This window comes from Lepus europaeus, chromosome 2 (genome assembly GCF_033115175.1).
Source record: "Lepus europaeus isolate LE1 chromosome 2, mLepTim1.pri, whole genome shotgun sequence".
In the NCBI taxonomy this organism is placed as follows: domain Eukaryota; kingdom Metazoa; phylum Chordata; class Mammalia; order Lagomorpha; family Leporidae; genus Lepus; species Lepus europaeus.
Window position 1 is genome coordinate 55,771 of NC_084828.1, and position 24,663 is coordinate 80,433.

The following is a 24,663-nucleotide window of genomic DNA, read 5'->3' on the forward strand; positions in this document are numbered from 1 at the left end:
ATGGGCGCTCTATCTTCCTATCTGCCAAACTAATTTATTAACTTTATTTTAGTTTTTATTTGAAAGGAGAGAGAAAGCTCCTATATCCCCAAATACCCACAACAGCTGGGCCTCGGCCAGGCTGAATCCAGGAGCCTGGAATTCCATCCAGGTCTCCCACGGGGGGGGGAGGGGCAGGTGCACAAGGACCTGAGCCATCCTATTCTGCCTCCCAGGGTGTGCCTGAGCAGAGAGCTGGAGTCAGGAGCCAGGAATTCCTATCCGGGTGGACTTGCCCGCAGCATCCGAGCTGACCCGGCAGTGTGGGTAGCGCCGGCTTGGCCCGGCGACTCCTCCTCCTGGGCGGGGCGTCCTCCCAGCATCCAATCAGGGCCGAGCGAGATCCGGAAGTGCTGCGCGTCTGCAGAGCCGCGAAACCCGGAAGTCGCGCGCTCCGAGGGGCTGGCGACCGGAAGTGAGTCAGTCCCTTCAGAGACGGGGCGCTCTGGTGGTCCCTGCTCTGGACCTCGCTCTCCTCGGGGACCCCTGATTAGGAGGGGCCTAGGTCTCCTTGGGGAAATCCCTGACGGGGAGCGCCCGCGACCCAGACCCTGCGCGAGCGAGGGGATTTCCGGCCGCGCGCTCGGCTGAGGATCCCCGGGGCCGCTCCGGGCGGGACCGAGTTACCGCAGAGCCCCCGGGTCCGGGACAGGCAGGGGCACGAGCGAGGGGCTCTGTGAGATTCCGGGAGCTGCAGTGAGGGTCGGGGGCGCCGGGAGGGTCCGGCGGAAGGTCTGAGCTGGGCTTGTCCAGCCCTGGTCCGGCTTACTCACCGCGCAAGTGTGCAGTCTGGTCACGGCCCCACCTCTGCAGGAGTCAGCAGGCGCGGCTGCCCGGGCACGCACACCTGCTCACTCGGGCCACATTCGCCTGGGCCCCCGCTTGACCTGCCGCACCTGACCTGCAGCTCAGCAGGACCAGGATCTGCCGCTGTGGGAAGACGGGTCACCTTGCTCCGGACGGTCAGTGCTCTGGGTCACTGCTCTCAGACTGACCACAGGGATGTGGGAAAGGGTGCTGGGTTGCCTCGGAGGGGCCCTGGTTCCAGTGGAGCCCACTTCGGGTAAGGAGATGGGATCAGGGGTCAGGACCTGGGGTGAGGACATGGAGGACAGTCTCGATGTCAGTATCAGATGAGAGGGATAGGGACAGGACAGGGCTCTGGGGACAGACCTGGGGTGGGGGCAGGGACAGGATGGGGCTCAGGGACAAGACAGGAAAGGGCAGGGCATGGCGATGGACCCAGGTGGCTCTACCCGGGCGGCTACAGGACGGGTGGCCATGCACTTTCCTCTTTGGGCCAACCCCTCCTGTCCTCGGTTGACCTCTCACTCCTGCCCTGAGTCTTGCCAGCCTGGGGGAGGGGGAAACTGGGTAGTTCCAGGTGGTTTCTGTGGCTTGAGAACTTCAGGTGACAGTGGTAGGGACAGCAGTGACCTACTGTGCACGACTGGGTGGGTGCCGGAGGTCCTCCAGAGGCTGGACCCGGACAAGAGGCCCATGCATTCGGCTCCTTGTCACCTTGGAAACAGGTTCTCTGTGGTCAGCTCCCCGGCTGGGACTGCACCCAGTGTACAGAACTGGACTTGAATCCAAGCAGGCTGAGGTGGGGACAGGGACGTTGGGATACCAAAGGTGACCGCCCTGGTTACCCCTGAGTGCCTGGCACCTCTGGGCAGAGAACGAGCAGGAGGCAGGGAGCGCCCAGGGCCTCCCACACACCTCAGTCGGGCTGGACATGGGGGCAGCTCAGAACCCAGTAGCCTGGGGGTCCCTAGAGTCTATCCTGGGACCTGACCCCTGCTGAAGGGGACAGCAGCTCTCACACCTGACCTTGGAGCCAGGAGCTCCATCCAGGTTTCCCACATGGGTGGCAGTTGCACAAGGACCTAAGCTGTCCCCTGCTGCCTCCCAGGTGTTCATGAACTGAGAGCTGGAGTCAGTAGCAGAGCCAGAATCCAAACCCAAGCGTTCTGGGAATGAGATGCAGGTGTCCCTAACCACTGCACCAGATGCCCACCTAGCTCTTTTTTTTTTAAGATTTATTTATTTGAAAGTCAGTGTTACACAGAGAGGAGAGGCAGAGAGAGGAGAGAGAGAGAGAGGTCTTCCATCTTATAGTTCACTCCCCAGATGGCTGCAACAGCTGGAGCTGTGCCTATCCAAAGCCAGGAGCCAGTAGCTTCTTCCAGGTCTAGAGACTAGAACCGGCGCCCATATGGGATGCCTCTGTTTCAGGCCAGGGTGTTAACCCACTGCGCCACAGCGCCAGCCCCTATCTCATTTTCTACCTGGAGCTTTCCACCTTCTGTTTTTAATTTGTATCAGCTCTTGGTATGCAGGGATGCAACTGTCTTCAAATTCATCCGCATTTTTGATGGAATTTTTCCCTTTGTTTTGTGTTGTGAGTACTGCTTATGCAAATGAGTCAGATGGATGCAGTGGGAACCAGGAGGGGCCTGGCTCTGGTCTGATGCAATTGAGGTTAAGGTTATCGAGGTAGCAGGTGTGAATGGGGTTGCTCTGGCAGGATGGGGTCGTCTTCCATCTCACTAGCAAGATGGGTGGCTCCCAGGAGGGGATGTGTGTGTTGTGTTCCCTTGGGAGGCTCTCTTAGGTCCAGGATCAGGCCATCCAATGTGCCTCTCAGGCTGAAAGGCCTATACTAGGGTTGCATCTCTCTGCCCCCTTCGAGGGTCAGGACATCATGTCCTTCGGTGCCGGCAGCAGTCCTGTGTCCACAGCACACGGGGCAGGCACAGGCGTGGTTCTGTATTGAGGGCACGCAGTACAGGCACGGTCCTGTATCCAGGGCGCACGGTGCAGGTGTGGTCTCGTCAACAGTGCAGGTACAGTTGGGTCTCATGTCCAGGGTGCATGGTGCAGGCACTGTCCCGTGTCCAGGGTGCACAGTGCAGGTGAGTCCTGTGTCCAGGGTGCAGGTATGGTCTCATGTAGAGGATCCATGGTACAGGTGCAATCTCTCATTGAGGGTACATGGAGCAGGCATGATCCAGTGCCCAGGACGTGTGGTACAGGCATGGTCCCATGTTGAGGGTGCAGGTGCATGTGTGGTACTATGTCAAGGACCTGCCCTGCAAGTGCTGTCCCACGTCGAGGGTGTGTGGTGCATGTGCAATCCCATGTCCAGGGTACATGGCACAGGTGCGATCCCATGTGCAGGGTGCATTGTGCAGGCATGGCCCCATGTCCAGGGTACATGGTACAGGCCCATTCCTGTGTCCAGAGTGCACAGTACAGGCAAGTCCTGTGTCGAGGGTGCAGGTGTGGTCCTGGGTAGAGGATCCACCCTGCAGGTGCAGCCCCATGTCCAGGGTGCACAGCACAGGTGCAGTCCCATGTCCAGGGTTCATGGTACAGGCCTGGTCCCATGTCCAGAGTGTACAGTACAGGCGAGTCCTGTGTTGAGGGTGCAGGTGCAGTCCTGTGTCGATGGTACACAGTGCAGCCTGATCCAATGCCCAAGACGTGTGGTGCAGGCACAGTCCCATGTGGGGGATCCATGCTGCAGAGTCTTTGGGTGTAGGTGGGGAGCTACACTGGGAGAAGAGCTCCCTGTTCACAGGGTGACTCCAGAATTTCTCTCCAGAAGGGGTTAGGGTCCCTGTGGTTAATGACCTGTGAGTCACCCATCTGTCCATCCACCAATCCATCCATCCATCATTCATCTATCATCCACCCAACCACATACCCATCTGCTTATCCATCCACCCACCCACCTACCTGTCCATCCATCCATCATCACCCATCCACTCATCCACCCCCCAGCCATCCATCATTTATCTATCAACCTTGCATCCACCCAAACATATACTCATCCACTTATGCACCCACACACCCATCCATCACCACCATCTACCCACCTATCCACTCATCCATCCATCATCCATTGACCCACCCATCCATCATCCATCGACCCACCCACCCATCCATCATCCATTCACCCATCCAGCCATCTGTCTACCCACCCATTCATGTACTATCCATTTACCTGTCCACCTGCCCATCCACCCACTCACCCCTCATCCATTCACTCACCCATCTGTCCCCCCATCATCCATTCACTTGCCCATCTGTCCATCCATCTATCTGCCACTGCCTGATCCCATGCATCTACCCACCCACCTATCTATCCATCTACCCATCCAGCCATCATCCATTTTCCCACTCACCCACCCATCCATCCAATAACCAATCCATCACCCTGTAAAACCATCCACACATCCACACACCTGGGCATGAGAGAAGCTGTGTGTCTGAGCGACCCCTCCTCTCCCAGAAGTGCTGTGACACCTGCACATGTCCCTTCTCAAGTGCCCGATCCTGGTAGGTTCTCAGGGCTGACTCGGCTCTGTTACAGTGGTGAACAGCAGCACGGTGGACAGCTGTGACACTCCATCAGAGCTGGAGATGATAGCACAGTGCCCCAAGGGTGCCATCCAGGGCATCAAGCATCACATAGAAGATTTGTGTGTGTCTCTCTCTCCCTCCCTCCCTCTCTCCCTCTCCCCCTCCCCCCACCTTTCAAGTAATAAAATCAATCCTTACATGGGAAATGCCATGTGTGTGCCTTGTCTCTTGTTCATCTAGATTTAGTTTGTTTAATTCTCAGACCTCACTGAACCCAAGAGTGTGGAGGAAAACATTTTTGGCCGTTTGGGGTGAGACTGGCCAAGTTCTGCAGTGTGAGGTGCAGTGTTCAGGGAGTCGGGCTGGCTGGACAGAGCCTCCATGTGGGTAGATCCTGCCCCGCACACGCCATGGCTATGAGTGACAGCAGGAGCAGGAACCTCAGCAAAGCAGGGAGGACAGTGCCAGGGCTGGTGACGTGGTTAAGCTGTCTCGGTGACTTACAGCCTCGGCTTTTAGTGCAGTTTCTGATGCTGGCTGTGCAAACTCTTCCTCGTGAATACCCGTCTCGTGTTCAATGGAAGTTGGGAATTTAGTTTCTAACAGGAGCTGTGATAAATTACAGATTCATGCCAATCCTGACTACTTATTTAAAAGGTAGAGAGAGAGTGCCAGTGTGCTCCCCAATGCGCACAACAGCCAGGGCTGGGCCAGGCTGAAAATAGGAGCCAGGTGCTCCTTCCAGGTCTCCTGGGTGGGTGGCAGGTGCATAAGTACCAGAGTCAACATTGCTGCCTCCCAGGTGTGCATAAGCAGGGAGCTGGATTCAGGAGCCAGGAACTCCTTCCGCGTCTCCTAGGTGGATGGCAGGTGCCTGCCCCCAGGTCCCATCAGTCCCAGCTCCTGGCCCCTGCCCAGGAGTCCTGATGCACACAGCAGTGAGGGGCAGGGCAGGGCACGAACCAGCTTCCAGTCAGGGCTCCTCCCACTGGGTGTAAAGGGGACTAATCAGCAATGGGGAGGGCAGGGGCTGGCCTCATGGTACAGACAGGGGCGCTGTGTTCATGATGGAATAAGGGGTGCAGGGGCAGGTATGTAATGAGAGTGTCAGGTGTGTGACAGCACCAAGTGTGTGATTGGGAGTGTCAGGTGTGTGCCCCTGCCTTGGGCTGACACCTGCACCCAAGTCCCTGCTCCTGTTGCCTGGCTGCCTCCTGACCCTGGCTCTGACCCTGTCCTCCTGGCCATAGCCCTGGCTCTCGCCATGACCTCATTCTCACCTGAAAGAAGTAAACTGTGCTCCCACACACCTGAGCTGCTCCTCACCTGCAGGGATGCACTGTGCTCCCACACACCTGAGCTGCTCCTCACCTGCAGCATGGGTTTTCACCCCAATATCCCCTGTCCTCCCTCAGGTTCACTTCCTGGCATCTCCTGCAGTAATTGGGGTGATGGCCTCCAGCCCGCACCTGAACTCTGACTGGATGTCGATGCTGTGCCCCCAGCTCTGGGACCTGCCCCTGCACCACTTGTCCATCCCAGGTGAGGCCAGGCCTGGGGGCCATGTCTCTGCATGGCCCTGCATGAATGATGCCATCAGGAGCAGCGCTGAGGGAAACCCCACCTGGCACACATGTGTGGACACAGATACACAGATGAAAGTGTGTATACTCTTGCTTGCACATATGAACATGTGCACACATTCACACACGTGTGCCTCTATATGCATTCACGTACATGTGAGCCCATATACACACACAGGAAATGTGTGCCCACGTCCACAATACACATATTCATATTTGTACATGTAAATATATATATGCATAACACAATGAATTTATGTGTACACACGTGTATGGTTCATACATATGTGCACACATTCATACCCATGCATTTGTGAAACTATTGGCATGTACAGAACATGGCTATGTAGACTTATCTGTTTACACAAGTGCCCATGGTCACATGCACACACAGATGCATGCACACACAAGTACATGTGTGTACACAACACACACGTATACACATGCATGTACACATACATGCATCCATAATTACATACACTCACATTCATGCATACATGAATCCCATATGCATTGACATCACATGTGAGATCATACATGTATACGCATATACATGTATGTACACACATAACGATCTTCTGTCTTCATCCTGGCATCTTAGTGCATCTTCCCAAGTTGGCCCAGGCCCACCAGCAGGAGCTTAAATGATCAGGGACTAAATAAAAAAAATATGTATTTCAGAAGCATAGAGGGAGACAGATACAGAAAGTTCCCATCTACTGGTTCACTCCACAAATATCTGCAACACCAAGGCTGGGCCAGGTGAAACCAGGATCCAGGGATTCCATCCAGGTCTCCCATGTGGGTGGCAGGTCCACAAGGACCTGAGCCATCAGTGCTACCTCACAGGTGTGCATGAGCATAAAGCTGGCATTACATGATGCAGTTTGCACATTCTTGCAGATTCACCATCTCTGCCCAGGGCCCAGGCAGGTGTGAGACTCTCAGCTACCATGGGATGAGCAACCTGGATCCCATGATCACCTGCATAAGCCACTGCCACACTGCCCTGGTCCTGCCTGAAGGTGGACCTGTGCTCTGTGCCCAGCTGGACGTGTACTCTGGTCACACAGAGTGCCTGGTATCTTCTTGTAGAAACCCCTGTTTACCCATGGGCACTGCCCCCATTCTGTCAGAACCATCCCAGTAAAAACCTCTGGTGCTGGCTGGTGCTGCTCTTTGTCCTGAAACCAGAGAGGGTGCTGGCGGCTTCCCCCCATATTCCAGGGACCATGCATCCCAAGGTGAGGGTGGAGCAGGTTCTTATGGTACAGGTGTCCCAGGCATGATTACAGCAAGGTCCTAGTATGCAGTGTGTCCAGGTACAGTTGGACCACGGTCCTGAGGGAGTTGAAACAGTCCCAGGTCCAAGTGTCATCACATGCAGTTGGACCAGGTTCTTAGAGTCAGGTGTCTCCAGGTGCAGTTGGAGCATGGTCCCAGCCAGGTGTCTTTAAATGGAGTTGAACCAGGGTTCCAGGTTCCCATTGTTCAGGTATCTGCAGGTGTGTTTTGTGCTGGATTCCAGGGTCCAGGTATTTTCAGATGTGGTTGGAGCAGAGTCCCAGGGTCTCCAGGTGAGGTTGGAGCAAGATACCAGGATCCAGGTGTCTCCTAGTGCAGTTGGAACTGGCCCACCTTGGCCGACCTGCTAGGGACCATGGAGAGGCCAAGGGCTGTGTACAAGGTACACAGGGGTCTCCTAAATGGGGCTTGGGCCCTTGTCTCCTGGGAGACCTCTCCCGAGACCCCTGAGCTAGCCTGTCTCTATCCAGAGTTGCCCAGGTCCTTGGCTGGAAGGGTCCTGGTGGCCCTGGGATTTCAGCTTACCTTCTGCAACCACCACACCTGCCTGAAGAAGCTCCCAGCATAGGTTCCCTATCAGATTTGCACCCTGTAGCCGAGACCCTTAGGGAAGGTTCTGGAAAGCTCTGAGGTGGCCCACCCCAGCTGTCCCTGGGGCTTCAGGCCCAGTCCCCACCTGGCTTAGCAGAAAGAGGCAGGTACAGCCCTCACCTTTCAGCTCCTGGGGTTGGCTCAGCTTGGGCTGTGGCAGGCGCGTGAAGAAGATGAGCCAGCGCATGGGCACTCTCTCTGAGATGTTGTTTAAAAAAATATGACATATATGTGAATGGGTTCTCCCCAGACGTGGCTGTATCTGTATGTAGTACACATACAACACACATGCAAACTACACATAAACTACAGCACCAGACAGGTGTTGAATGTTGTCATCTACCTGCTCACCTTTCTGCAGCTCACTTGTATTTCCATGTGGGTGAGTATTCCAGGCTGATGTAGCAAAGAACCAAGAACCAGGGCCTTAAGCCAAACATCTGTCCCCTCTCCTGGTCCTGGACAACATGGATCTGAGGTCCAGATGTGTTCAGGGGAGGCTCCTTCCTGCCTCTCCCACCTCCTGGTAGCTTCAGGTGTCCTAGGCCGGTAGCTGCACCCCTCCAATCACTGCCTCCATCCCCTCCTCCCTGTCAGTGTCCCCTGTTGTGTCTCAATGGACTCAGGGCCTGCCATGATCCAGGATGACTGCTGAGTGTCCTTCCCTTCATGACCCCTGCACAGACCCAGCTCCCAGATGTGGTGCCATCCCAGGCCCCAGGTGGCCGCGGGTGTCTGACCACATGGTTCCCTGCTCAGCCCTGGGTAGCTGCGGCTCTGAGCTGGCCCCAGAAGTGACCGCGGCTGACCAGTCCCCTCTGTTGGCTTGCAGGGAGTCGTGACACCATGACCTACTGCTTGAGCAGGAAGTCCCCCATCTCCCACTCTGAGTCCAGGCTGCTACAGTTGCTGGGCAAGGTGCTGCCCTGTGTGACGCTGCCCATGGTGCTGCGGTGGTCGGTCACCCAGGTGAGGCTTTGTGTGCACAGGGGATGGTGGGCAGCTCCCACCAAGGCGGTACAGTGGGGTCCCTCCTGTGTGCATGGTGCAAGTCAATCAAACAAACTGGCTGCCAATCCAAATGATCCAAAAGGAGAAAGACACAGCTTGTCCTCCAACAGGTCCAGCAGCCTCTGTGAGGAGGAGGCCGGGTCACCTGGAGAGCAAGTGGCCCCAGGGACAGAGGTGACCACAGCCTCTGTCCACAGACACTGGATGTCACGGAGCAGCTGGACGCAGGTGTGCGGTACCTGGACCTGCGTATTGCCCACATGCCAGGCGGCTCGGAGAGGAATCTGCATTTTGTGCACAAGGTGTACAGCACAGCACTGGTGGAGGTAGGGGCCAGGTGTGCCTGTAGAGAGAGCCTCCAGGTGTGCACACAGCAGGAGGGCTGATGGATGACAGGGCTTTGGCAGCCGTTTGTGGGTAGGGGGCCGCTGAGCCCTTGAGGGTAACCATTCTGGGCTCCTGAGCCATGTGTGCATATCAGAGCCTGCACTGCTTCCTTCTGCACTCAGCTCAGCTTCCCACAGTCCTCAGCACTGTGAGGGGGCGCCAGGTGGGCTCCCTGCCTGCAGCTGAGGGTCCCACCTGTTCCCCCTCTGCTCCTGTTTCCGTGGGTGCTCTGAAAGCTGAATGTGGGGTGTGCTCACCCTGCCTGCAGCCTGCAGTGCCTGGGCACCCTGTGGGCCCCAGGGACACAGTGGGGAGGTCTGCAAGTACTGAGCCTGGGGCTTGAGCTGCACCTGCTGAGCTCAACTGTGCCCTGGCTAATCTTGCTCTGCACCGGACACGCCCATGCTTACTCCCTGGAGCTTGTAGACTTCACACCTTTGCTGTCTTCTGTCAGTCACACACACATGCATGCACGTACACACACATGTACACACATCACATGCACAAAATTAATACACAAATGTGCAAGACTTCACACGTATACAGTGTACACATGTGCACACTTAATGTGTGCACACACTTCACACATATCACACATGCAAAGTTCATGTGTGCATGCACATCACTTATACATGTAGCACACTCCACATGCACACACACCTCCCTGCTGGGCTCCCCCTCTCCCCATCCTCCCTCCCTTGGGTAACTTCTCCCTCAGCCCTGGCCTGGAGCCTGGGCATGCTGACCTGTCCAGGCCAGCCCGTGTCCCCCTGAGCACCACCCCACTGACCCATGGGCCTTCCTGCATACCCAGGACACCCTCACAGACATCTCGGAGTGGCTGCAGAAGCACCCACAGGAGGTCATCATCCTGGCCTGCAGGTACTTCGAGGACATGACCCCACACCTGCACGAGTACCTGGTCACCTGCATCCAGAACATCTTTGGGGACATGCTGTGTCCTCGAGGGGTGAGGAGAAGGAGTAGGAGGGATGGGGACAGTGGGTCAGGTGCAGGAAACACCTGAGGCAGATGAGTGGCCAAGGCTCCTGCTTCAGAAGTGGCTGCAGTAGGGGTCCTGCCTGCTGGGTCACCTGCTGCATGCTGGGAGTCTTGGGTCATGGTGTCTTCCAGCTGGGGGTCCAGCAGGTGACATGGGCTGCCTGCCAGTGACTCCTATGCTTGCAGGAAGTGCCCACACTGCGGCAGCTGTGGGCCCGCGGCCAGCAGGTCCTCGTGTCCTATGAGCATGAAGGCTCCGTGAGGCGGCACCGGGTGCTGTGGCCTGCGGTCCCCTACTGGTGGGCAGACCAGGTGAATACCGAGGCCCTCATCAGTTACCTGGAACGCATGAAGAGCTGCGGCCGCCCAGGTAGGGGGGCTACTATGTGGGTCCTCCCAGGTGTTTGTGAGCAGGGAGCTACATTCAGGAGCCAAGAGCTTCCATCCACTAGTTCACTCCCCAAATGGCTGCAGTGGCTGGGGCTGGGCCAGGCCAAAGTCAGGAGCTAGGAGCGTCACCAAGGTCTCCCACATGGGTGCAGGGATCCAAGCATTTGAGTCATCCTCCGCTGCGTTCCCAGGCCATTAGCAGGGAGCTGGATGGGAAATGGAGCAACTGGCACCCCAGCTGGTACCCACATGGGATGCAGGCATCACAGGCACAGCTACAGCTGTCAAGCTACAGCGCTGGCACCAAGGACCCGGCATCTTAACCACTGGGCCCGTAACCAGCCCCTGCTTTTACATTTAAGTGAAAGTTAAAAGTAATACATGCTTCTTGTGTGCATGTTTGCACATGTACGCAAGCACACACATGCAGAGACACATGTGTACCCATGGAATGTATGTGGTGATATAAACACATATGCATGACCCAGTGCACACTGCCACACACATACATGATTATGCACATGCAGGGACACATGTGTGTACACATGTGGCTGTGTTGGGATGTCTCTCTACATATGCACACATATATGTGGACACCCATGATGGTGTTACAGAGCTCATGGAAGGCAGGTATTTCCCAGTGATTGCGTCCTGTGTCCAAGGATCTGGGTTCAAGGCCCCGCCCCTCTTCTAATTCCACTTTGTTTGCCCTGTATAACCCGACCCCTCCTCTGTAACCTGCAGGTGGACTGTTCGCGGCGGGTGTGAACCTCACAGGGCACCTGACCTATGTCCTGGCGCACCTGTCGAGGTCCCTGAGCCAGGTGACATTGGCGGGCCTGCCCATGCTGACCGCCTGGGTGCGTGAGCAGTGCCCGGGATCTGGCTCCCACTGCACCAACATTATCACGGGCAACTTTGTTGGGGCTGGCAGCTTCGTCTGCGATGTCATCGCGCTCAACTGGAAGCTACTCCGCAGCTGAGCCCAGGCCCGGGCCTCTCGGTGATGGATGTGTGTGCAGGTGGGGCAGAGTCCACAGTCTGTGAGCCCCCTCAGCCATTGCAGCCCCTTGACCCTGGGGTGTCTGTGGGGTGGGTGCTGACATTGGCAACGACCTCACATCGCACCTGGGAGTCGTATCTGTGCACCTGCACCTCCTTCCCCAGTGCATGCTGCCCTGGATAACAGGACAGGCTCACCAGGGACTCTCCCCCAGGTACTTCTGGGAGCCACCAGTGGCATTGCCAGGGTGGGCAGGAGCTACCCGGGGTGTCCGGTCTCACCTTGTTGGCAGGGGCCATGGCCAGTCCCAGGGAGCAGACTCCAGGTCATAGGTGTGACTGGGAGTTCATTTCCTGATACCATCTATCACTTTTCTGTAGTGCACACATTCATACACATGCATGGGCTCCAAGTAAAATCTATCATGCGTGCAGTATGCACATGTGTGACATTCCACATGCAGCACAGACATGGACCACTCAATCTTATACATGTGTGGACTCCATTCACACATGCAGTACACATACATGTGACATCTCACATACATGCAGCACACACACATGAACCACACAGAACTGCAAAGACGCAGGCTTGTGGTGAAGATAGTGAGCTTCAGGTCCTGGCATAGATAGGCCCCAGCTCAGAACATGAAAAATCAGAAACTCCCTCATTGCCTCTTTGCTCCTCCACATTTTGTCAACTAAACTGAAGGAGTTGACAGACACTGTCAGTGTCAGCGTCATCACAGCTCAAAGTCTCCCCTAGGCACATCAATCAAATGTTGCCATTTGTGTTTTGACACGCAGGGAGACAGATATGTGGGACAGGGACAGTCAATCTGCTGGCTCATGCCCACACGCCTGCCAAGCCAGCACTGGACCCAGCTGAAGACAGGAGCCAGGAGCTCCATCAGATCAAGGGGAGGAGGCGGTAAGGAGGAAGAGGAGGAGGAGGAGGCACTGCCAGGAGCTTCCAGCCCCCAGCACCCTCTTCCTCCTGGAGTCCTGAGTCTCTGCCCCTCCTCCTCACGAGTGTCCAGGGTCCCAGCCCCCAGACCATCTCTGCACTCGCCCTTGGCTGAGTGTGACCCTAGACAGGTAAGTACAGGTGAAGTCTGAGAGGCAGGCACTCCAGGGCGTCAGGAGGAAGAGAAGCAATGTCTTCCCTTCACCTGCCAGACACAGGGTCCCCTTCCAGTCCAAGCTGCAGGACCCTGGCCAGTGCTGGCTTTGGAGGGAGCCATTTTGCCAACTCTGCATCAAGGAAACACTGGAGCCTGCATTGTGGCCTAGTGGGTAAAGCCCCCATCTGCGACACCAGCATCCCCTGTGGGCACCAGTTCAAGCACTGGAGCTCCCTGCTCATGCACACCTGGGAGGCCCAGATGGAGTTCCAGTCTCCTGCTTCATCCTGGCCCAGCCATTTGGGGAGGGAACCAGACGATGGAAGATGCTCTTTCCCGCTGCTTTTAAATAAATCAATCTTTAGAAGGCTTGAGGGGCATCTCCTGTCTCTGACGGCCTCCTTCCTACTCCCCCAAGCCTGAGACAGGTCACGTTCATGCCCGGTATCCAGCATTCCACTGCATCTGCAGAGGGGGATCCTGGCCGGGCAAGCCTCAGCTCTGCCTCTCTCCACAGCTGTGTGTTTGTGCAGGTTTCCCCGCATGGCACTGCAGTTTCCTGCTCTTTCCAAGACTGAACCCTGAGAGGCTGATGGAGGGAAGCCCAGGCCAGGTGCCTGAGAGGCCCCTGTGCACCTGCCACAACCACGCTGCACACATGCACACACGCACACATGGGAAGAAGCCACAACTGTACCTTTAATAGCTTGTCACAGACATGTATGTAGTGGGGGTGCGCAGATCTGCAAGGTTAGCGGAGGTAGAGGGGTAGGACATAGAAGCCACCCGAGTGACGACCACATGCGCTCTGGCCCCATCCTCCCGCCCCCACAGCAAAATATGTTCTGGAACGGCTGCACCTGGTGCCATCACTCTGGAAACAACTTCCGGAACCTGCGGTGTGCAGAGTCGCTGATGATCACGTCAACATCCGCTGCCTGTGCCCCTGGGACCACGTGCACCTGCTGCACGGTGGCTTCACAGTGCAGCCAGCTGTGGACCCAAACTCGTTTCACGGACTGCAGGGGAGGCCTTGGGGCCTGGCCCGTGGACGTAGGCACGCAGCCCCAGAGCGCACTCCTTATCAGTTAGGGGGTGGCACTCACGGTATCCCACGGGGACTGGGTGAAGGAATGACCCCACACACACACACACACACCCCGCCCTCCATGCATCCTGTCTGGCTGCTCACCTGAGCTGGGCTCCCTGCAATCCGACGCGGAGTGTGACCACGTGTCTCCCCGTGGCTCGCAAAATGGCTGCTTCCAGTCTGGCCTTCAGCTCCTCCAGCCCATGCCCGAGGAGTGCAGACACAGCCATGGCACTGGGCCCTGAGGGGCTGTACCTGTAGGTGGCCGGAGACCTCACTAGAACCTTGGGAACTGGCCCCGAGGATCTCCCCGCTCACCCTCCCACCCACGGGAGCCACAGACAGGTGGGTGCCATGAGGGGACAGTGGCCAGCCGCCTCTCACCCTGGCACCAGGTCCACCTTGTTGTGCACCTCCAGCATGGAGTCCAGCAGTGAGCTCGGCAGGTGCAGGCCCTGCAGGGCTGACAGGACACTGGCTTTCTGCAGCTCCGTCTCAGGGTGGCTGACATCTCTCACATGCACAATGAGATCCTGTGGGGACACGGGGTCATGCAGCAGCTCTGTGGGGTCCCCTACCTGTCTGGGGATGGTTAGGCACTGCATACCTGTGGGACAGGTGGCATGGGACAGCAAGTGCCATGGAGTGGGCCCCGGCCATCTCTACAGAGCCAGGTGCAAGCAGGTGGGAGGAGCCGCAGATACCTGGTGTGGGGCGGGACACACCTGGGGGCTGCAAGTGGCCTCTGTCCCCTCCTCCTTGGGTTCGCGGCCAGCCTGGGGTAGCCAGGGCATGGGCAAGGGTCACCCCAGCACCACCCTGTGTCGCTGGTCTGTTCTAGGGTCCCCCCGACCAGGGGCCCAGCCCCTGCCCCCTCCCTGGGGTCCTCCTTCCCCTGGCGGGGGTTTATGTCTAGGGGTCGCCCCTACACACGGAGTGGGCCACATCCTCCAGGGTGGCCTTGAAGGACTCGAGCAGGCCGTGGGGCAGCTGGGACAGGAAGCCCACGGTGTCCACGTAGAGCACGGGCAGGTGCGAGGGCAGCCATCCAGCGTGGACTGTGACATCCAGCGTGGCGAAGAGCCGGTCCTGCGGCTGCATGGCTGGGTCACCCGTCAGGGCCCGGATCAGGGTGGTTTTGCCTGGGACGGGGTCACGGGTTAGACGCACACACACAAGGCACACATGCACACCTGCCTGCCTGTCACTGCAGTTGGAGCAGCCCTGCCCCCTCCAGTTCATCACTGAGCCTGTCACTCACCACAGTTGGAGCAGCCCTGCCCCCGCCTGCCCATCACTGAGCCTGTCACTCACCGCAGTTGGTATAGCCCCGCCCGCCCATCCATCACCTTGCCTGTCGCTCACCACAGTTCGTGTAGCCCACCACGGAGACCACAGGAAGCTCCCGCCGAGCCCGCTGCTGCCGCAGGAGCTGCCTCTTCCTCCGCAGCCGCTCCAGGGCCTTCCTGATCCCAGCCTCCTTCTCCCGAAGTTCTCGCTGCCGCATCTGCCGGGCGGACTCACCTGCAAGACCTGGGCAGTCAGTTGGGGCAGACCAACTGGGACCAGACCAGACCAGACCAGGCCAAGGCCAAGGCCAAGGCCACACCCCAGAAGCCCAAGGTGGGCCCAGGGGCCTATGTTCCCTGATGGCCAGGCACCTCTAGCCTGCTCTCCCCACGCAGCCGGCACAGGCCTGTGCTGTGAGAAATGGTGCTGCTTGGAGCAAGGTGGCCTGGCCTGCAGGTATCCACGTGTGAGGTCAGCAGGAGGTCCTTCTCTCACAGGAAGCAAGAGCTTGGGGGGCAGCCGGGACCCTGTCTGTAGTGGCATAAACATGGTCCACCAGATGTCCAGGTCCTGGGGATGGGACCTTATTTGAATGGTGTCATAAAGCAAAGGACAATGGGGTGAGGCCAGGAGCCAGGAGCGCCATTCAGGTCTCCCAGGTGGGTGGCAGGTGCACAAGGACCTGAGCTATCACCTGCTGCTGCTTCCCAGGTGTGCAGGAGCAGGGAGTTGGAGTCAGGTGTGGGGCCAGGACTTGAACCCAGGTGCTCTGATATGAGATGCGGGGGTCTTAACCATCAGGTGCCCACTCCTGAGTTCCCGTTGCTCTGGAGCCCCAGGGTATAGCCATTGTGAGCCCCCCTTCCCGGAGAACAGCCACGTGGCACCTGTGAGAGGTGATAGATCTGGAGGGCCTTGTGGTGCTGGGTCCCTCCATTCACGTATTGTCAAAGTGAGCTCTGCCTCGGGTGCCCAACCCGCACTCTGCCTCCACACCTGCCTTGCCCGTAGGCACTGTGCCTCCCCTACGCACTCCACGTGCTGCGAGTGTGAAGCTGGGGCCAGAGGCTGAGTGGAGCCCGCGCTCTCTCAGAATTTCTCTGCTGCACGCCCGACAGGTAAGCAAGCTGCTGCTTGTATATTTACTCACCTGGTGCCACGTGTTACCCACGGGGTAACTGGCTTGTGTATCTGACACAGGCCAACCATACATCGGAGTCTTTTGGGGGGCAGCTGGCCCCCGTGGTTTACTCCTTACCTGATCCCAGGATATAGCGGGAGCCCCCTCTCTGGCGGTCCCATTGAGCGATGTCACTTTTCAGGCCGGACCTGGTATTGAAACAGGAAGTGACTTCGAGCCAGGCAGGTGGCTCCAGGTGAGGGTGCCTGGGGAGGGGACACTAGACACAGGGACCTTGCCCTGCACAGGTGTGGCCCCCTGCCAGGGCACATGAACCCCACATGCAGGTGCCATTGTTCACCTGGGGGGAGGGGCTAGTCGCACCTGGTAGTGCACTGGGCACCCTCCAAACCAGCCCCCAACTGAAGCTGAGTGGGGTGCAGGGCCCCCTGGATGAGCTGCTGAGGCCAACGCCCTCCCTGCACCTGAGCAGCGGGAGCTCCGCCAGCGCCACCTGAAGCCGGGCCTCACGGGTGCGGGCATGGGCACGGAAAATGTGTAGCACAATGGTGAATCGGTCGAACACCTGGACGCCCCAGGCGGCTTCTAGCTCTTTCTGGAAAAGGAGAGAGGCCACAGGTGATCCTGGGCCTCCCCAGGCCAGGTCAACATGCAGCTTCAGCACCTGGCTCACCTTGGTAGGCGCAGCCATCCGCTCCAGGTTCAGGAACACGCAGGTGATGTCAGCAGCGCCCCTGATTGTCTCTAACAGAAACCGCAAGTGGTCAGACCATGACACTGCCAGCGACTGCCCCCCGGATGCCCCTGTGGGACACACCCATGCGAGCTGCAGTCTCTGAATCCCTCTGACTGCCTGCTGTGGGGTCTAGCAGGGTCTACCTTCAGGGGTGTGTGAGACACACGCACACTTACCTGCACATGCGGTGTGAACACAACTCCTGCTGTCCCCTGCCCCGCCCCCTGCCTCTCTCAGACCCCAGCCCTGTCCCTGCCACACTCCCAGCCATCATCCCCGCCCCCAAGCTCCACTCTCAGCCCCCAGCCAGGTTGGGGAGGTCTCCAGCAGCTGAGGCAAGCAGGGGTCTCTGCAGAATCCTGCCTCATGGCGCACTGAGAACTTGGGGGGATAGCTGCCAGGGAGTCACAGCAGGTGCAGCTTCCACCCCCACCCCCAGAGCTGAGCGCCCTTGGCAGAAACCTCAACCCCAGGGCCCGCAGCAGGTGCAGCCCCCTCCCCACCAAAGGGACCCTGTGCTGCTCCCTTGACCCAGGGGGTCCCTGACCTCTTGTTCTTGGGGGCAGGGGCAGGAGCAGAGTGGGGAAGGAGACAGACTCACCTGTAAGGCGCTCCAAGTTCCCTCTGCCAAAGACGAGCTTCCGCTCAGGGGTCTTGGTGGGCACAACCAGGGTCAGCACCACAGACCAGCCATCCAGCGAGCGCACCAATGCCGCCGCCTCCGCCACCTGCCACTCAGCTGTGGGGGAGCACACGGCCGCTGTGGATTCACCTCCCCAGGGAAGGCCTGGGCCCCGGCTGCGCCTGCCCTGGGGTGACCTGGCCGGTGTCCATCTGCGACAGGTGTCCTCTGAGAAGGAAGCAGCTGCAGTGCTGAGGCACGGCTTGGATGTGATGGTAGTGACAGCAGGAAGTGGGGACAGGAGGGGACTGGGGTCACAGCGGGAAAGGGAACAGGGAACAAAGCAGCTACCTGTGGGTGGTGGAAGGGGCCTGGACCTGGGGGGAGGGCAGAGGTGGCATCCTATCTGCCTTGGGGAGCACATGTCTTTGGGGTGGCCCCACAGGGGTCCCCAGCCTTTTGTATTCAGGTCAGACCCTGGGAGGGTCCTTAAACCTCAAGCCTAGCTGTAAATCTCTGGCCACCCTGTCCCTCCCTGCAGGAGGTCCTCACCCATTGCCACTGGGTCCATGCCCCAGCTTCCACTTCCGCCCCAGACCCCCAGAGCGACCCCCTCCCCTAGGTGTGCACAGAAGTCCACGTGGGACCCCGCACTTCCACCCCCTACGGGTCTCTGCAGGTGGCCAACATCAAAACCTAGTCCTGAGGTGGTCATGGCTTGTGGGAGATGGACAGCAGCAAGGAAGGGCTGGCAGAATGGGGAGGCAGGGCCACGTGCCTGGGAGTACCCAGGAGGCCACGAGACCCCACTGTAGACCGGAAATGTCCGGGCAGAGCTGAGAGTGGGTTCACAGTGGCCAGGGCTGGGGAGCGGCGCTGCCTGCTGATGGACAAGAAGAGGGTCTCCCTTGGCGGCGGGGGGGGGGGGGGGGCGGGCGCAGTGAGCGAGAATGTTCTGGAGCCAGAGGGGGAGATAGGAGTTGCAAGAGATTCAAGGCTTTAAAATGTTCAATCCTAAAGGAAGAGCACCCAAAGTGTGGCCTTTTGAGGGTCCTGGGACCACTGCCCCAAACTCCGGTGCGTATGATCCTACTCCACACCTGGCTGGGTCCCTGTGGGCAGCTCCAGGCAGGTGCCGGAGTGTGGTAGAGGCTTGCAAGTTAGGACATCCCCTGTCCCGGGCAAAATCTTGCTGGGCTCAGGATTCTTGAGTTTCTGGACGTGCAAACGCCAGAAAGGGGTGAGGGGCAGCAGGCGGGGGGCTTCTGCGCTGCCTTGTTGGGGGGAGGAGGGGGCAGGCAAGGGGGCACAGGAGCCCCGGGATCGGATGCGCGAGAGGGCGGCTGCTTAGGAGCGAAGCGGATGGGGGAGGGGAGGCGGGCGCCTAAGCCGATTCAGAGCTGGGGAGTGTCAAGAGTTTCACAGGGCTTCAGGGTTCCGGAGGCACCCCCGATAAGGAAGACCCTGGCCAGTGAGGGAAAGCACCACTCAGCAGGCTCCGGTAGTCACCCAGCACTTCCCTCCCTTCCCGGGGGCGCCGGAGAACCCTGGGCACGGCCCTCGTCGCGGGACTCCCAAACATTTGTCCGGTGCAGCGGAGGCCCCGCCCATCGGCGGTTCCCGCCCCTGTAGCCACACCCCTACGACAGCCGAGGCCCCGCCCCGGCGTCTCTGCCCCAATGAGCCACGCTCCCGTGTCCCCGCCCCCAATGAGCACCTCCCCGAGGCCCCGCCCCTGTGGCCCCGCCCCTCGCGGCGGCCCCGGTCACCTCTAGTCAGCTGCGGCTTCCCCGCTCCCCTCTTGACGTCGGGGTGCACTAAGCACACGCGCTGGGTCCCTGAAGGCAACAGAGGGTCTCTCCTCAGCAGCTCTTCCTCCTCTTCCTCCGCACCTTCGGGATCCCCCTCGTCCTCTCCCGCGGGGCATTTCGGGGCCTCTGTCCTCGAGCCCCATCTCTCGCTCCCGGACCCCCCTGGGCCCCATGGCCGGAAGGCGGCGAGCGCGCGTGAGTGGCGGGGCTGCGGCGGCGCGGCCCTAGGGGTAGGGAGGCCGCGGCACGCGCGGGTGCGCGGGAGCAGCGGGCGGACGGCGGCCCGCAGTGCCCACATGCAGCGGGAGCGTGCTCAGCATTCGGGGGCGGGGCCGCAGGCGACCACGTGCGTTACTGGGAGGGGCGGGGACGCAGGCGGTGGTCCGCCTGACGTAAGGGGAGGAGCCCACACGCCGCGAGCACGCGCAAAGCGAGGGGGCGGGACCTCAGGGCATTGTCACTCACTGCCTGGAGGGAGGCGGGGCCTCAAGCCGTGCGTCCCAGGAGGGGCGGAACCGAAGACCGCGCCTGCGCGTAACGAGGTGGGGAGGGCGGGCCCTTTCTTACACGGGCTGTTCATTGGTCGGCCTGAGCCACGTGATTCTGACTGGCGGTCGCGAGCCGTGGGCACTGATTCCCTGGGTGGAGCTGGTCGCTGATGTGTGCCGGTTGCCGCCAGATCGCTGACCCTGGCCCGCGTCCCACCACGAGGTTCGGGGCTCCACAGCTTGATCCAATGCCCGCGTGGGCATCCCCTCCCCGGGGTGCATCTCTCCCCTCGACGCCCCTGCGCACATCTCCCCCTACCCCGTGTCTCCCCCCAGCCACGTTGGCGAGCTCTCTCGCGCTGGCCCAGCTGCGGCACCTGGAGAGGCAGTGGGGGCAGAGGCGGCCTCCTGCCCAGCCTGCGTGGTTTGGGGACGGACTAGTCCCGTTCCTGGCGCTGTGTCTGCGCGGCCCCGTCCTCCCCTGCCCCGCCCGGCCGGATCCCTGCACGCTGTCCCTGGCGGGGGCCGGGGAGGAACCAATGCATTTTAGCATCCCGGAGGGTCTTGAATAGATCTTCGTGGAGAGTGGGACTAGGAAAGGGAGGCGGAGGGAGCGTGAGACACCTTGTGATGGGGCTCTCAGAATGGAGGAAACAATTTTATAGTAAGAGAAGAGGATCCCTGAGATAGGAAGGAAACCAGAGATGGCTCCAACAATATACATGATCATGTTATTGATGAAGGTGTCGGAACAGGCAAGGCTGAGGAGTTGAGAAGGATTGCAGAAGAAAGTAGGTAAGTTGTAACACCATTGAATTGTGAAGCTGAGAGACTGAAACGCTGATGAGAAATGAAGTGAAAACCAACAAGCCACAAAGACGTGGGCTCATCATGACCTTGTAGTGCAGGGGATGACAGATGGCGACAAACCTGTCATAGGCCATTGCGGTCATAAGCAGACTATCCAGACATCCAAAAAGCATAAAAAAGGACATCTGAGTGAGGCAGCCCACAGTGGAGATGGATCTGCTGTGAGTGTGGATGTCCATTATCATTTGGGGACTGTAGATGGGGTGAACTGATGTCAGCCAAGGACAGGTTGCAGAGGAAGAAGTACATGGGGGTGTGCAGGTGGGAGTCAGAGCTGACAGCCAGGTTGATGAGCAGGTTCCCAAGCACTGTGACCAGGTACATGGACAGGAACAGCCCAAACAGGAGGGGCTGCAGGTCTGGATCCTCAGAGAGACCCATGAGGAGAAATTCCAAGACACAGGTTGAATTTTGTGGTTCTATGTCACTTGGACATCTTTTGAAGAAAGAAAAGAGACAGAAAAAAGGAAATAAGAAAATCAGCACCCAGCATGGTGTATTTTAGATTAAAGCTATTCACAAGTAAAGATTTTATGTCTGAGATCCATACACCTTCAGCAATATTTCTCAGTTGTAACAACCCTATCTTCACAGAATTATTTCATCATTGATTTATTGACTATATCCACCCACTTTAGAGACACTCAACTAAAGAACGTTAGAACAACATTGGTGATAAGTTCATTATTGCAATGAAATGTGTAAGATGAAATATAGAATACAGAATATCATTGCCTCTTTAGAAGTCAACCTAGTTAGAGGAAAATTAAAAGCAGCATTACTTTACTCAAGTATTGTGCAATACATTTTGATGATATAAGCTATTGATAAACTCCATTGATTTCTAGAGGTACATTATCTGGACTCTAAATTAAAGGCAAATATTCATAATCAGAGAGCTTTTTATGTACCAAACATTTCCATGGATTTTCGTCTTTTTGTTTTTTGTTTTCTGACTTTGCTCCTTTGTGGAAATAAGCACATACTCCAAAATGTGGGTTCTTTTAAAATTCTTGTCTAGTGTAGCTCCTAACTCCTAACTATGGCCTGGTGGGTTTTAAATTTTGATAAATATGCTTTGACCAAATGACAAAATCATACACCACCACTGTAAACAGTACCTAGCATTTAAGAATTATTTTCTCAAAATGTCAATTTCACTGATATCCATTACTTTTTTCATATTTGACATTTTAAGATTTAATTATTTTTATAGCCTTTATCTATATTCTTGAGGAACAGTGGTTTTTCTACTTACTACTTATTGAATTATTTATTTAATGGAGGGTTAATTTTGTGATTATAAAGTACATTGAGGGGCCAGCACTGTGGCATAGCAGGTAAAGCCGCCACCTGTAGTGCCAGCATCCTATATGGCACCGGTTCAAGTCCCAGCTGCTCCACTTCTGATCTAGCTCTCTGCTATGGCTTGGGAAAGCAGTAGAAAATGGCCCAAGTCCTTGGAACCCTGAACCCATGTGGGAAACCCAGAAGAAGTTCCTGGCTCCTGGCTTCAGATCGGTACAGCTCTGGCCATTGCAGCCAATTAGGGAGTGAACCAGCAGATGGAAGACCTCTCTCTCTCTTTGCCTCTCCTTCTCTCTCTGTGTAACTCTGACTTTTAAATAAATAAATAAATAATTTTTAAAAAGTACATTGGAAGTATTTCATGCAAAAAGTAAAAAAGAAAAGAAAAGAAAAGAAGGAGTGTGGGCAGGAATAAGGGGAGAAGGGAGGGTAGGGTGGGAAGTATCATTATGCTCTAAAAAATGTTCAAGATTTATGGGATACTACCAAATGACCCACCAATGGGTATTAGGAGTTCCTGAAGGCATGGAAAGAGACAATGGATTAGAAGGCCTATTCTGTGAAATAATTACAGAAAACTTCCCTAATTTGGAGAAAGAAAGGGATGTTCAAGGACAGGAAGCACATAGAACTCCTAATAGACACGACCAGAAATGATCTTCACCACAACACATTGTAGTCAAACTCTCCACAGTAAAACATAAGGAAAAGATTCTAAAATATGCATAAGAGAAACACCAGGTAACTTTCAGAGGATCTCCAATTAGATTCACAGCTGACTTCTCATCAGAAACCCTACACACTAGGAGAGAATGGTGAGATAAAGCCCAAATTCTTTTTTTTTTTTTTTTGACAGGCAGAGTGGACAGTGAGAGAGAGAGAGAGAGAAAGGTCTTCCTTTTCCGTTGGTTCACCCCGCAATGGCCGCTGTGGCCAGAATGCTGTGGCCGGCGCACCATGCTGATCCGAAGCCAGGAGCCAGGTGTTTCTCCTGGTCTCCCATGCGGGTGCAGGGCCCAAGCACTTGGGCCATCCTCTACTGCACTCCTGGGCCACAGCAGAGAGCTGGACTGGAAGAGGAGCAACTGGGACAGAATCCCGCGCCCCAACTGGAACCCAGGGTGCCGACGCTGCAGGTGGAGGATTAGCCTATTGAGCCGCGGTGCCGGCTAGCCCAAATCTTAAGAGAAACAAACCGTCAACCCAGAATACTGTAGCCTGCAAAGCTCGCATTTATGAATGAAGGTGAAATAAAGCACTTCCATAACAAACAGAAATTGAAAGAATTTGTCACCACCCATCCAGCTCTACAATTTGCTTAAGGATGTGCTACACACAGAAACGCAGAAACATGGTCATGGTTATAAAAGATCCAAATTAATAAAATCAGAGTTGAAAAAGCAAATGTTACAATGGGTACCACAGAAATGAAAAGAATCATCAGGAATTACTACAAACAGCTGTTTGCCAACAAATTGGAAAATCTAGAAAATAGGGATAAATTCCTGGATACATACAATCTACCAAAATTGAGTCGTGAAGACATAGGAAACCTAAAGAGACCAATAATCAAAATGGAGATTGAATCAGTAGTAAAGACCGTCCAAAGAAGCCCAGGACCAGATGGCTTCATTGCTGAATTCTGCCAAACTTTTAAAGAAGAGCTAATTCCATTTCTTCTCAAGTTATTCAAAAACAATTGAAAGGGAAGGAATCTTCCCAAACTCCTTCTATGAAGCCAGCATCACCTTAGTTCCATAAACAAGAAAAAGATACGTATAGACCAAAATCACTGATGAATGTACATTTAAAATCCTCAACCAAAAAATAGCTAATTGAATCCAACAACACATCAGAAAGATCACTCACCTGAACCAAGTGGGACTTATCCCTGGTATGCAAAATGGTTCAGCATTGACAAATCAATGTGATATATCACATTTAAAAACTGAAGAATAAAAACCATATGATTATCTCAATAGAAGCAGAAAAAGCATTTGATCAGATACAACCTTCTTTCATGATGAAAACCCTAAGCAAATTGGATATGGAAGGAACATTCCTCAACACAATCAAGGCAATATATGAGAAACCGACTTCCAGCATCCTATTGAATGGGGAAGAGTTGGAAGCATTTCCACTAAGATCTAAAACCAGACAAGGATGCCCACTCTCACCACTGCTGTTCAATATAGTCCTGGAAGTTTTCGCCAGAGCCACTAGGCAAGAAAAAGAAATCTAATGGGTACATATTGGGAAGAAAGAAGTCAAACTATCTCTATTTGCAGATGACATGGTTCTGTATCTAGGGGATCCAAAAGACTCCCACTAACAGACTATTGGAACTACAAAAGACTTTGGTAAAGTGGCAGGATATAAAATTAGCACACAAAATCAATAGCCTTTGTTACACAGACAATGCCATGGTTGAGAAAGAACTTATAGCATCAGTACCACTCACAATAGCTACAAAAATTAAATAACTTGGAATAAATTTAACGA

At 56.1% G+C, this 24,663-nt stretch overlaps 2 protein-coding genes across 7 annotated transcripts; one reads left to right on the forward strand and one right to left on the reverse strand.

Moving 5' to 3' along the window:
- Positions 1 to 408: 408 nt before the first annotated feature.
- Positions 409 to 13,175, forward strand: PLCXD1 (phosphatidylinositol specific phospholipase C X domain containing 1). 6 transcript variants are annotated; one of them, XR_009867090.1, is made up of 8 exons: positions 465 to 1,001; positions 5,826 to 5,952; positions 8,722 to 8,858; positions 9,098 to 9,226; positions 10,102 to 10,257; positions 10,476 to 10,659; positions 11,424 to 12,779; positions 12,880 to 13,175. XR_009867090.1 is itself a non-coding variant. In XM_062204009.1 (8 exons), exons 2-7 carry the CDS (start codon positions 5,862 to 5,864, stop codon positions 11,660 to 11,662), a joined length of 936 nt encoding a protein of 311 aa, XP_062059993.1. In that variant the 5' UTR covers positions 465 to 1,001; positions 5,826 to 5,861; the 3' UTR covers positions 11,663 to 11,701; positions 12,489 to 13,175. The 6 variants fall into 6 exon arrangements, 5 of the variants coding, with proteins under 5 accessions (XP_062060000.1, XP_062059993.1, XP_062059984.1 ...); XM_062204009.1 differs by having other exon boundaries at positions 11,424 to 11,701; positions 12,489 to 13,175; XM_062204016.1 differs by lacking the exon at positions 465 to 1,001 and adding an exon at positions 409 to 454 and having other exon boundaries at positions 11,424 to 13,175.
- A 313-nt stretch (positions 13,176 to 13,488) lies between these two features.
- Positions 13,489 to 19,801, reverse strand: GTPBP6 (GTP binding protein 6 (putative)). Its single transcript, XM_062204053.1, has 10 exons — positions 19,454 to 19,801; positions 17,664 to 17,801; positions 17,000 to 17,070; positions 16,791 to 16,921; positions 16,444 to 16,514; positions 15,261 to 15,419; positions 14,829 to 15,037; positions 14,280 to 14,428; positions 13,998 to 14,150; positions 13,489 to 13,798 (listed from the first exon to the last, which is right to left on the reverse strand). Exons 1-10 carry the CDS (start codon positions 19,791 to 19,793, stop codon positions 13,675 to 13,677), a joined length of 1,545 nt encoding a protein of 514 aa, XP_062060037.1. The 5' UTR covers positions 19,794 to 19,801; the 3' UTR covers positions 13,489 to 13,674.
- Between the last annotated feature and the right edge of the window lie 4,862 nt (positions 19,802 to 24,663).